At 51.0% G+C, this 13,305-nt stretch overlaps 1 protein-coding gene across 2 annotated transcripts in view; it reads left to right on the forward strand.

Moving 5' to 3' along the window:
- LOC144671810 (amine oxidase [flavin-containing] B-like) overlaps positions 1 to 13,305 on the forward strand; it is a 39,681-nt gene that overhangs the window by 11,871 nt on the left and 14,505 nt on the right. For both annotated transcript variants that reach the window (XM_078533857.1, XM_078533856.1), the window contains exons 3-6: positions 1,716 to 1,853; positions 4,256 to 4,360; positions 8,665 to 8,756; positions 9,984 to 10,125. In XM_078533857.1, coding sequence (XP_078389983.1) covers positions 1,716 to 1,853; positions 4,256 to 4,360; positions 8,665 to 8,756; positions 9,984 to 10,125 — 477 coding nt within the window. The remainder of the gene's footprint in view (positions 1 to 1,715; positions 1,854 to 4,255; positions 4,361 to 8,664; positions 8,757 to 9,983; positions 10,126 to 13,305) is intronic.

Consider the following 13,305-nt stretch of genomic DNA (forward strand, 5'->3'; position numbering starts at 1 on the left):
CACTCCCAGGACAGGTACAGCACGGGGTTAGATACAGAGTAAAGCTCCCTCTACACCGTCCCCATCAAACACTCCCAGGACAGGTACAGCACGGGGTTAGATACAGAGTAAAGCTCCCTCTACACCGTCCCCATCATACACTCCCAGGACAGGTACAGCACGGGGTTAGATACAGAGTAAAGATCCCTCTACACCGTCCCCATCATACACTCCCAGGACAGGTACAGCACGGGGTTAGATACAGAGTAAAGCTCCCTCTACACTGTCCCCATCAAACACTCCCAGGACAGGGATAGCACGGGGTTAGATACAGAGTAAAGCTCCCTCTACACCGTCCCCATCAAACACTCCCAGGACAGGGACAGCACGGGGTTAGATACAGGGTAAAGCTCCCTCTACACCGTCCCCATCAAACACTCCCAGGGCAGGTACAGCACGGGGTTAGATACAGGGTAATGATCCCTCTACACTGTCCCCATCAAACACTGCCAGGACAGGGACAGCACGGGGTTAGATACAGGGTAAAGCTCCCTCTACACCGTCCCCATCAAACATTCCCAGGACAGGGACAGCACGGGGTTAGAGACAGAGTAAAGCTCCCTCTACAATGTCCCCATCAAATACTCCCAGGACAGGGACAGCACGGGGTTAGATACAGAGTAAAGCTCCCTCTACACCGTCCCCATCAAACACTCCCAGGACAGGGACAGCACGGGGTTAGATACAGGGTAAAGCTCCCTCTACGCCGTCCCCATCAAACACTCCCAGGACAGGTACAGCACGGGGTTAGATACAGAGTAAAGCTCCCTCTACACTGTCCCCATCAAACACTCCCAGGACAGGGACAGCACGGGGTTAGATACAGGGTAAAGCTCCCTCTACAATGTCCCCATCAAACACTCCCAGGGCAGGTACAGCACGGGGTTAGATACAGAGTAAAGCTCCCTCTACACTGTGCCCATCAAACACTCCCAGGACAGGGACAGCACGGGGTTAGATACAGGGTAAAGCTCCCTCTACACCGTCCCCATCAAACACTCCCAGGACAGGTACAGCACGGGGTTAGATACAGAGCAAAGCTCCCTCTACAATGTCCCCATCAAACACTCCCAGGACAGGTACAGCACGGGGTTAGATACAGGGTAAAGCTCCCTCTACACCGTCCCCATCAAACACTCCCAGGACAGGCACAGCACGGGGTTAGATACAGGGTAAAGTTCCCTCTACACTGTCCCCATCAAACACTCCCAGGACAGCTACAGCACGGGGTTAGATACAGAGTAAATCTCCCTCTACACCGTCCCCATCAAACACTCCCAGGACAGGTACAGCACAGGTTTAGATACAGGGTAAAGCTCCCTCTACACTGTCCCCATCAAACACTCCCAGGACAGGTACAGCACGGGGTTAGATACAGGTTAAAGCTCCCTTGATACTGTCCTATGAATGCCTCAGCCCCATTCCCAGCAGAGTGCCCCCGCTGTCTGTTACAGTATTCGATAGTTACAGTTACCCCATGGGTGCCCTCGCTCGGTAAGATTACTCAGTGTGAGTGGGTGGGGGTGGGTGGGTGGAGGGGCTGATGTTCCGATTCGTTGTCTCAGGAAGTCGCTCACCCTCAGCTGTGTTCCGCTGTTTGCTGACCCTCCATCCCCCCTCCCATGACCCCTCCCCACCCCGGTGACCTTCCTCTGGTGTGTCGTTGTCTCCGGCAGGACCCGCGGTTCGGCTACACGGATGTGGGAGGGGCCTATGTGGGGCCCACGCAAAACTGCATCCTGCGGTTGGCCGAGGAGCTGGGAGTGGAGACCTACCTGGTGGACGACTCACAGTGCAGCCTGACGGAGATTCAGGTAAATCGGCTAATGCTTTACCCATCCCTTGAGATAACAGCGGGTGGGATTTGTTTAACTTCCCTCAATTTAACCTCTAACAGCTTCACGAGGCTTTCATTCCTTCTCCACCCACCCTGACTTATTGCCCCCACGGTTTATGGAAGGTTAAAAGCAGGCCATTCGGCCCTACTAGTCCGTGCAGGTGTTTAAGCTCCCCCTGGAGCCCTGTCCCATCTTTCCTCATCTCAACCTATCAACGCAACCCTCGATTCCCTTCTCCCTCATTCGCTTGCCCAGCTTCCCCTCCGATGTATCCGCGCTATTCACCTCAACCAACCCCCCCCTGCTGCGGTAGTGAGACCCTCATTCCCACCGCTCTCTGGGGGTAAAGAGGTTTCTCCTGAATTCCCGATTGGATTGCTCGGCGACCATCCTCTCCTGACGGCCTCGACGCTCTTTTCCCACAAGAGGGAGCGTTCCCTCTGCGTCCGCCCGGTCAAAAAAAACCTTCCACCGCTTTCAAGACCTGCGCCGCTCACCTTTCTACTGTTGGAGAGAAAAGAGACTGACCTGTCAATCCTTTCCTGATCTGTACACCCGCACCTTTCTGGCATCACCCTTGCAAATCCTCTCTGCGCCCTCTCCAGCGCCTCCATATCCTTTCTGTAAAACAACGACCGGGATATTACACACGCGACTCTTAAGCGCGGTCCAACCTACATTCAGTACAGGTTCCGCACAACCACCCTCCTTTTCCGTTCTATCCATTTGGAAATTTGCACAGCTGTGCAGAGCTGGGAATAAGAACAAAAACAGCTGGAAAGACTCAGCGGGTCTGACAGCGTCTGCGGAGAGGAATAAAACAAGAGTGAGCGTTTCGAGTCCGTGTATCCAGTGTGTTCTGGTGAAGAGTCACGCGGACTCGAAACGTTAACTCTTGTTTTATTCCTCTCCGCAGACGCCGTCAGGCCTGCTGAGTCTTTCCAGCTGTTTTCCGTGTTAGGTTCAGATTTCCAGCCTCCGCTGGGTTTTGAGACCCATAAAAGACATAGGAGCAGAAATGAGGCCATTCGGCCCATCGAGTCTGCTCCGCCATTCAATCATGGCTGATCAGTTTCTCAACCCCCATTCTCCCGCCTTCTCCCCGTAACCTTTGATCCCCTTAACCAATCAAGAACCTATCTATCTCGCTCTTAAATACACTCAATGACCTGGCCCCTGTGGCAATGAATTCCATAGGTTCACCACTCTGCTTTTATCTCGGAGCTGGGAATTGCCCCATTCCTGCCCCTCGCCTGTCTCCTCCGTCCCTTGGGGGGGCTCGAGAGCAACCCTAGCTCCGGGGGTGGCTGCAATGTCCAAATGGGCGAGCTGCAAGACTCTGCCCCCAACTTGGCGACGCTGGGAGGGGTTCCGGGAGGTGAGTGGCCCTCGGAGGTTTGCGCGCTCTCTCCCTCCCTCCGGCCCCTCGGTTCCGCCTCTGCGTGCTCCCCGAGAGATCGCCCGATGTGCTCGGTCCCTTCCCGAAGGAGCCTTCTCCAGTTCGGGGTCTCCCACCGGTTGGCCGGGGTGGGGGGGGGTGGGGGAGAGCCTGACCCCCTGAGGGACGTTCTGAGGACACCCCTGAAGCGTTTCCGCTCGCTGTTAACACCCTGGGATGGGGTGGGGGGGGTAGGGGGTGGGTGAGGGGGGTGGGGGGTGGGCAGGGTGCAGCGGGAAAGTGTACCTTGCTCCCGATCGTAGCCCAGTGCCGCTCGCCGGCGAAATGTGGGTGAGGTCGGGGGTCAGGATGGACCGCAGACAGTTGAGCGCTTTGCCCCCACTTGCTGTACAGCCTCATGGCCAGATGGGGGCAGAGCCCTCGGGTTGAGGGGCATTCAAATGAATGAGGTTCTATAATCGTGAAGCCATTCAGCCCATTCTGCCTGTACTAGCCCCTTTGGAGTAGCTATCCAACTAGTCCCAGTTCCCCACCCCACCCCCCCCACCCATAGCCCCTGCGAATTCTTTTCCCTTTTCCATGTGTTTTTTTTTAATTCATCCACGGGGATGTGGGCGTCACTGGCTGGGCCCAGCATTTATTGCCCGTCCCTAATTGCCCCCTTGCCAGCGATGCCCACATCCCGTGGCTGAATAACAATAAAAATGATCCAACTCCCTTTCGAAATCCACGGTTCGACCTGTTTTGACACCCCCCTCGCCGAGCAGCTCACGCTCCCCTCCCTCCCCCCGCCCCCAGATCGGAAAGGTTTACACCTTCGCTCTCTCGTTCTTCTCATCCATCCCCTGCGTCGGTCCCGCACACGGGCGTCTTGTAAACTCTGCCTCTCGAGCTCTCGATCGGAGAGAAACGTTGTCAGGGGTAACCGAACGAGAGCGGGAGAAGTCTTCGTTTCACAGTGACCCTTTTAACCTTTCAGGGGTCGGTGCGGAGGTTCAGCGGGGTGATCCCGCCCATCTACAACCCGATTGGCCTCCTGGATCTCAATAACGTCATCCGCACGATCGACAAGATGGCGGCCGAGGTGAGTACAGCCCCCCGCGCGCCGCGCTCGGTCACTCTGCTCACGGGCGTTCTGAAGAATTGTCCGAGAGAGCAACTTGCATTGACATAGCGCCTTTCGCGGCCGCCAGACGTTCCACCCTGCTTTACAGCCAATCACATTACCTTTTCAAAGTGCAGCCACTGTCGCAAGGTATGAAATGAGGCAGTTAATTTCCGCACAGCAAGATCCCACATGCAGCAATGAGGTAAGGACCAGGTAATCGGCTCTGGGGATGCTGGTTGAAGGGTAGATGTGGGCCGGGCCTGGACACTAGGGGGGGTTGCGAGCATGGGTGCCATGGAATCCTTTCCGTCCACCTGAGGGGCAGCCCGTAAATGCCAACCTTGGCAGCGATGCCCACACCCTGGACGCGCGCCAAGTCTCCCGGGCCAGTAGGAAGTGTCACCAGCCACACAAGCTGGGGGTTACTGGGGGTGCACCCCCAGGGCAGAGGGCTACGCGGATAGCGCGCTTAGGGAGGTGGTCACTCCGCAGGTCAGAAGCGCACAGCCAGAGAGGGGAATGGGTGAAGGCCAGGCAGCCTAAGAGAAGCAGGCAGGTGGAGCAGGAGTCCCCTGAGTCCATCCCGCTTGCTTAACCGGTCTTCCATTTCGGATGGTTCCTCAGGGGGAGTGCCGCCATGGTCAAGCCTGTGGCACCACGGGTGGCACAGCGGTGGGGTGGGGGAGGAAGAAGAATGGAAGGGTAATAGCGATAGGGGATTCCATAGTCAGGGGATCAGACGGGCGTGTCTGCAGCGGTAAACGTGACTCCAGGGTGGTGAGTTGCCTCCCTGGTGCCAGGGTCAAGGGTGTCTCGGAGCGGCTATAGGACATCCTTCGGGGGTGGGGGGAGGGGGATCAGCCAGAAGCCGTGGTCCACATTGGTAACAGCGACACAGGTAGGAAGAGGGATGAGGTCCTGAGGGAGTTAGGAAGGAAGTTAAACAGCAGGACCTCAAGAGCAGCAATCTCAGGATTACTCCCAGTGCCCACGTGCTAGTGAGCGTAGGACTAGGAGGATTGAGTGATTGAATACGTGGGCTGGAGAACTGGTGTTAGGAGGGAGGGCGCCAGACTTCCGAGGCACTGGGACTGGTTCCGGGGCAGAAGCTGGGCGGGTTACATCTTAACAGGGCTGGGACTGATATACTCGCAGGGAGGTTTGCTGGTGCTGTTGGGGCTGGTGTAAACCAGCTTGTCAGGTGAGGGGCGTGGGAACCAAATTGGAAGGATGTAAAGTTGGCAACAGGAAGTAGTAGTGGGACTAGGAGGTGGGAGAAACAAAGCAGAGCATAGAATATGCCTCGAATGTGGAATGATGTCAAAAAGACAAGTTAAGGGCCCTCTACCTGAAAGTGTGCAGCATTCGCAATAAGGTAGATGATCTAAAGGCACAAATAGAGGTGAAAGGGTATGATATAATTGCCATGACGGAAACATGGCCGCATGGTGACCAAGGCTGGCAAATGAATATTCAAGGATATTTGACATTTAGGAAGGACAGACAAGAAGGGAGAGGAGTTGGAGTTGCGCTGATAATAAGGGATGGGATCAGTGCATTAGTTAGGGAGGGTCTCCGATCGGAAGAACCACGTGTGGAATCTGTTTGGGCGGAGCTAAGAAACAGCAAAGGGCAGCAGACATTGGTTGGAGTTGTTTATAGGCCACCAAACAGTAGTGGTGATGTGGGGCGTGGTATTAATCAGGAAATGAGAGAAGCATGTGACATGGGTAATACAGTAATCATGGGTGTCTTCAATCTGCATATTGACTGGGTGAACCAACCGAGCACTAATGCTGTGGAAGACGAGTTTCTGGAGTGTGTTAGGGTTGGTTTTCTAGAGCAGAATGTTGAGGAGCCGACTAGAAGACAGGCTATTTTAGATCTAGTATTATGTAATGAAAAAGGGCTAATTAATAATCTTGTTGTAAAATAACCTTTGGGGATGAGTGACCATAATATGATAGAATTTTACTTTATGTTTGAAAGTGAGGTAGTTCACTCTGAAGCAAGGGTGTTAAAAGTTGATTAAAGGAAATTACGAAGGCATGATGAATAAATTGGCTGAGGTGGTTGGGAAAATACATTAAAAGGTATGACTGTCTATAGGCAATGGATAGTTTTCAAATAACTATTGCATAGTTTACAGCACCTATACATTGCTTCAAGGTGCAAAAACCCCCCAAAATGTCAGTCAACCATGGCTGACAAAGGAAGTTAAGGATTGTATAAGATTAAAAGAAAAGGCTTATAAAGTTGCAGGAAGTAATAGTGACCCTGAGGATTGGGAGGCTTTTAGAATACAGCAAAGGAAGACCAAGAAACTGGTAAAGGGAGAATTGAATGCAATCTAGCAAAAAACATAAAAATGGGCTGTAAAAGTGTCTGTAGGTATGTAAATGGGAAGAGTTTGGCTAAGACAAATATGGGTCCATTACAGTCAGAGTCAGGAGAATTCATACTGGGGAATAGAGAAATGGCAGAGAAACTAAATGATTACTTTCTATCTGTTTTCATTGAGGAAGGTACAGGAAATCTCCCAGATTTAGAGATCCAAGGGATTAGGGAGAATGAGGAATTGAAGGACATTAGTATAACTAGGAAGGTTGTATTGGAAAAATTAATGGGACTGAAAGCTGATAAGTCCCCGGGACCTGATATTCTGGATCCCTGAGTGTTGAAAGAGGTTGCTATAAAGATAGTGGATGCATTGGTGATCATCTTCCAAAATTCTAGCGATTCTGGAATGGTTCCTGAAGATCGGAAGACAGCAAATGTCAACCCACTATTTAAGAAAGGAGGGAGAGAGAAAACAGGGAACTACAGACCTGTTAGCCTGACATCAGTAGCAGGGAAAATGCTAGAATCTATTATAAAGGATGTGATAAATGGACACTTGGATAATCATGATCTGACTGGGCATAGTCAGCATGGATTTGCGAAGGGGGAATCAGGTTTGACAAATTTGTTGGAGTTTTTTGAGGATGTTACTAACAGGATTGATAAAGGGGAGGTGATGGACATAGTGTACTTGGATTTTCAGAAGGCTTTTGATAAAGTCTCCCACAGGAGGCTGATTAGCAAAATGAAGGCACATAGGATAGGAGGCAATATCCTGGCATGGATTGAGGATTGGCTAACAGGCAGAAAACAGAGAGTAGGAATAAACGGGTCTTTCTCGCGTCAGCAGACTGTGACCAGTGGGGTACCACAAGGATCAGTACTTGGGCCCCAGCTGTTCACAATATATATCAATGATTTGGATGTGGGGATTAAATGTAATATTTCCAAGGTGAATGATACAGAGCTAGACAGGAATGTGTGTTGTGAGGAAGATGAAAAGCGGCTACAGGAGGATTTGGACAGACTTAGTGAGTGAGCAAGAACGTGGCAGATGGAATATAATGTGGAAAAATGTGAGGTTATCCACTTTGGCAGAAGGAACAGGTGTGCAGAGTATTTCCTAAATGGTGAGAGATTAGCAAGTGTAGATGTACAAAGGGACCTGGTTGTCCTTGTCCCTAAGTCACTGAAAGTGAACATGCAGATGCAGCAAGTAATTAGGAAGCTAATGGAATATTAACCTTTATCGCAAGAGGATTGGAGTACAGGAGTAGCGAAGTCTTGCTTCAATTGTATAGACGCTTGGTTAGACTGCACCTGGAGTACTCTGTGCAGTTTTGGTCCCCTTAACTCAGAGAGAATATTATTGCCATAGAGGGAACGCAACGAAGGTTCACCAGACTTGTTCCCGGGATGGCCCGACTGACTTATGAAGAGAGATTGGGGAAACTGGGCCTGTATTCTCTAGAGTTTCGAAGAATGAGAGGTGATCTCGTTGAAACCTATAAAATACTTCAAGGAATAGACAGGGTAGATGCAGGTAAGATGTCTCTCCTGGTTGGGGAGTCTAGAACCAGGGGACACAATTTCAAAATACGGGGGAAGCCACTTAGGACCGAGATGAGGAGATATTTCTTTGACTCAGGGGGTTGTGAATCTTTGGAATTCTCTACCCCAGTCATTGAGTGTGTTTAAGGTAGAGATTGATAGATTTCTGATTAACAATAACATAAAGGGTTATGGGGATAGTGTGGGTAAAAGGCATTGAAGTATTGAATGGCGGAGCAGGCTCGATGGGCTGAATGGCCTTCTCCTGTTCCTATGTTCCTATGATTTCAAAGACCAAGATTTGCAGTCCCAGCGGAGAAATGGAGTAGAATCAGCCAGGAGCTTTGCGGTTGGGAGCTGAAAGCAATACTTGTTCTCTTGTCTTGCAGATCCCCCAGGAAACCCCCTGGAAACATTCTAATGCCAAGCAGCTGGACTCCATGACTGCCAAGGAATTCATCGAGCAGATAGCATGGGCTGAGTATGGGACACTAGCTCTTTAATTACTCACCTTGGGAATGACAAGCAGAGGACCCCCAATCCGAAACTTCTGGTTCTGTCTTCTGTTCTATGGGAGCCCTTTCTCTCTCTCTCTCTCTCTCACACACTCTTTCTCTTTCTCTGTCACTGCCCCCCTCTCTCTCTCTTTCTCTTTCTCTCACTCTTTCTCTTTCTCTGTCACTCCCCTCTCTTTCTCTCTCTCACACACTCTTTCTCTTTCTCTGTCACTCCCCCCCTCTCTCTCTCTTTCTCTTTCTCTCACTCTTTCCCTTTCTCTGTCACTCCCCTCTCTCTCTCACACTCTTTCTCTTTCTCTGTCACTCCCCCCCTCTCTCTCTCTCTTTCTCTCTCTCACACTCTTTCTCTTTCTCTGTCACTCCCCTCTCTCTCTCTCTCTCACACTCTTTCCCTTTCTCTGTCACTCCCCTCTCTCTCTCTCTCTTTCTCTTTCTCTCACTCTTTCCCTTTCTCTGTCACTCCCCTCTCTCTCTCTCTCACTCTTTCTCTTTCTCTGTCACTCCCCTCTCTCTCTCTCACACTCTTTCTCTTTCTCTGTCACTCCCCTCTCTCTCTCTCTCATTCTCTCTCTCACACTCTTTCCCTTTTTCTGTCACTCCCCCCTCTCTCTCTTTCTCTCTCTCTCACTCTTTCTCTTTCTCTGTCACTCCCCTCTCTCTCTCTCACACTCTTTCTCTTTCTCTGTCACTCCCCCCCTCTCTCTCTCTCTATTTCTCTCTCTCTCACTCTTTCTTTTTCTCTGTCACTCCCCCCCTCTCTCTCTCTCTATTTCTCTCTCTCTCACTCTTTCTTTTTCTCTGTCACTCCCCCTCTCTGTCTCTCTCTCTCTGTCCCCCCTCTATCCCATCTCTCTCTTCCTCCCAGCTCTTTCTTGCTGTTAACCTGCTTCATTATTGTGTCTCTCTCTCTCTCTTCCTCTCTCCCTCCCTCTGTTAACTCTGTTATCTTAGCAGTTCCCTCTCTCTCTCTCTCTCTCTCTCTATTACTCTGCTGCGTTCCCTGAATCTGTTTTATGGGGACAGGATGCCCCTGTGTTGGGCCTGTTCATCTCCAGAGTTGGCTATTGCAGCCCACATACTCCAGTATGTGTAACCGTGAGATAGGCAGGCAACCTTGCCAAGCTTTGCGGGTTCTTCTGAGGATTTGCAGGTGGCTAATCTCCCTCCTCTGGTCTCCCCACCCCGAGCAGATCCACGAGGAGTCTCCTGAATATCTTCGTCAGGACGGTGTTCTGCGTGGAAGCTTACGAGATCTCAGCGCTCTCCGTCCTGTGGGCAATAAAGTGCGGACAAGGCATTGATCGGATTTGCAATATCGCTGGAGGGGCCCAGGTGGGACATATGTTTAGAGGTGATCCTCACTCAATAGCTGGGACATTCCCAGCCTGGGTGTGTATTCAGAGAAAAGTATACAAAGCTGTAGAAAGACCTGGAAGCAAAGAGCTAGAAGCATGGAGCAGACATTTTAAAGCACTGTGAATAAAACCTGAAATGAGTGTCATCCCTGCACAGTTCCATGGGAGTGCTGCACTGTTGGAATTTTGCCAGTCCCCTCTGAGATGGACATACAATGATTCCAATGGCACCAGGGCTCTCTCCGTTATCCTTACCCGCCTATTTATCCCTCACCAAATACAGCCAACTGTCAGTGTTTATCCAATTCCTTTTTCGAATGCAACGGTTGAGCCTGTGCCCACTGCCAAAGATTTCTCTTGGAATTGTCAGGGCACAGTGCAGCTCACAGGCAGCTCACCACCACCTTCTCATGGGGTAACTAGGGATGGGCAATAAATGCTGGGCACAGCCAGCGAAGCCCACATCCCCGTGAGTGAATCATATGTTTTAAAATCCCGTTGCTGTTTGTGGGAACACGCTACACACAGACCGGCTGCTGTGTTACTGTGAATGGTCCTGGGCATCACATCTTGGGAGGGATATATTGGCCCTGGAGGGAATGCAGCGTAGATTTACCAGAATGAGACCTGGACTCCAAGGATTAATTTACGAGGAGAGATTACACAAACCCGCGGTGCATTCCTTGGAGTTTAGAAGGTTAGGGTGATTGATCGAAACTTTCAAGGTATTAAGGTAAACAGATGAGGTCAATGGAGAGAAACTATTTCTGCTGGTCGGAGCGTCTAGGACCAGGAGGCAGAGTCTAAACATTCGAGCCAGATTCTTTGAGGAGTGAAATTAGGAAATATTTCTAAGCACAAATATGGTAGAGGTTTGGAACTCTCTTCCAGGAGACGGCAGATGTTTCAAAGGCTGCTTAAATTGGAACAACGTCCACGCAGGGTCCTAGACTTTGTGAGAATCATAGAACCACATCACAGAATCACGGGGCTGTTACAGCGCAGAAGGAGGCCGTTCAGCCCATCGTTTCTGCGCCGGCTCTCTAAATGAGCATTGAGACTCGTGCCGTTTTCCTGCCTTTTCCCCGGACCCTTGCGCATTGTTTCTGTTCAAATAATCATCTAATGCCTCGATTGAACCTGCCTCCACCACACGTCCAGGCCGTGCGTTCCGGACCCGAACCCACTCGCTGTGTGAAAATATTTTTCTTACGCCACACTTGCTTCTTTTGCAAAATCACTTTCAGCCTGTTCCTGATCTTTTTAGGAGCGGGAACAGTTTCTCCTCATCTACTCTGTCCGGCCCCCTCATGATTTTGAACATCTCTATCAATGTGGGGGACTCAGGAAAAAGTAAACAACGCTGTAGAAAGAGCTGGAAACGTGGAGCAGACATTTTAAAGCACTGTGAAGCAAACCCATTGCAAGAATAGAAACTAGCCTCCATCTCTCCAAGGAGAACAGTCCCAACCTCTCCGATCTACCCTCATAACTGAACGAGCCATGACAACAGCAGAAAAGGAAGTAAAGACCAGGGGACAGAGATTTAAGGTTTTGGGAAGAAAGAGAAACGGTCGGGGGGTGGGGAAGGGGGGGAAGTTGGTGGATGTGAGAAAGAACTGTTTTGCACAGCGAGTGGTAATGACCTGGAACTCGCTGCCTATGAAGGTGGTGGAAGCAAAGGAAATCAATGAATTCAAAAAGAAATTGGATAGGCCCTGTAGTGTTCAATTGTTCTGTGTTCGATTACGTGAACCTGTTTACCATTGATGTTCACTGTGCTTGATTGGTTAAGCCTGGGTGTGGGGGACTCAGGAAAAAGTAAACAACGCTGTAGAAAGAGCTGGAAACGTGGAGCAGACATTTTAAAGCACTGTGAAGCAAACCCATTGCACGAATAGAAACTAGTGTCATCTCTGCATAGCTCCAAGATATAAAATTACAGCAGGCACTTGAAGGGGAAAAAAAAGCTGCAGAGCTGCAGGGGTAGAATGGAGGACTGAGGCTGGCCGGATTGCCCTACGGAGAGCCAGCATGAACTCAATGGGTTGAAAGGCCTCCTTCTGTGCTGTAATGGCATCAAGTCTATACTGGCTCTGTTAGTGTGCAATCCAATCAGTCACAACACCCCCCACTCTGTCCCGTTCTTTCCCAGTATCTCTGCAATCTGTTTCTTCTTTAGTGCTTACCCAATTCCTTTTCGAATGCAACTGTTGAGCCTGTGTCCACTGCCAAAGATTTCTCTTGGAATTGGTTGAGTGAAAATGTTGGGCCAGGCGACCTTGGAGAGGTTGCGGAAATGAATACAATTTTCACACGATCTTCTCTGACCCCTTATTGGCAAGTTCACACTGCGCCATCTGCACATCTGCACTGGGTCTGAACTCAAACTTCAATCAAAGCGTTCTGGCGTAGTGACAGCTGTGGTTTTAGCTAGACAGATGTGTCCAGAAGCTACTCAGGAGTTGACCGAGCCGGCGACGCTCGTTCAACGGGGTTTGGGCGACTGAGCCTCAAGGCCCTTCGAGCGGCCTGGCCCAGAGAGTCCCTCATCCTTGATTCCAGATCCCTCCATGGCCAAGTTCCCCGGCCGGCTCCCCCACCCCCCACCCCCTCCGCCTCTGTAACCTCCTCCAGCTCCGACAACTCTCCGAGATCTCTGCGCCCCTCAAACCCCGGCCTCTCGAGCATCACCCCCCCACCCCCCACACCGATTTCCACTGCTCCACCGTTGGCGGCCGCGCCTTCAATCCCTGCTTCCGTTCTGGCAAATTCCCCGTCGAGGTGGAAATCGGTTGTGAAGAAAGGCTCACATTGCTATAGCGCCATGCTCGGCCACTGGGTGCCTCGAAGCGCTTTGCGCCCAGTTAAATACTTCTTGAAGTGTAGTCGCTGTTGCAATACAAACGTATGGGGCAGAAGTAGGCCACTCGGCCCCTCGGGCCTGCTCTGCCATTCGATAAGATCATGGCCGATCTGATTGTGGCCCCTACTTCCCTGTCCACCCCCCATTCGCTTTGAGGCAGCCTTAAAAATATTCAGCAGCCCTCCCCCCACCGCCGGTGGTCTCACAATCATCTGAGAGAGGAAAATCTTTCTCATCTCCGTCTTAAAATCGGAGACCCCTTATTTTCAAACCATGCCCCCTAGTTCCAAT

This window comes from Cetorhinus maximus, chromosome 34, assembly GCF_964194155.1.
Source record: "Cetorhinus maximus chromosome 34, sCetMax3.hap1.1, whole genome shotgun sequence".
In the NCBI taxonomy this organism is placed as follows: Eukaryota; Metazoa; Chordata; class Chondrichthyes; order Lamniformes; family Cetorhinidae; genus Cetorhinus; species Cetorhinus maximus.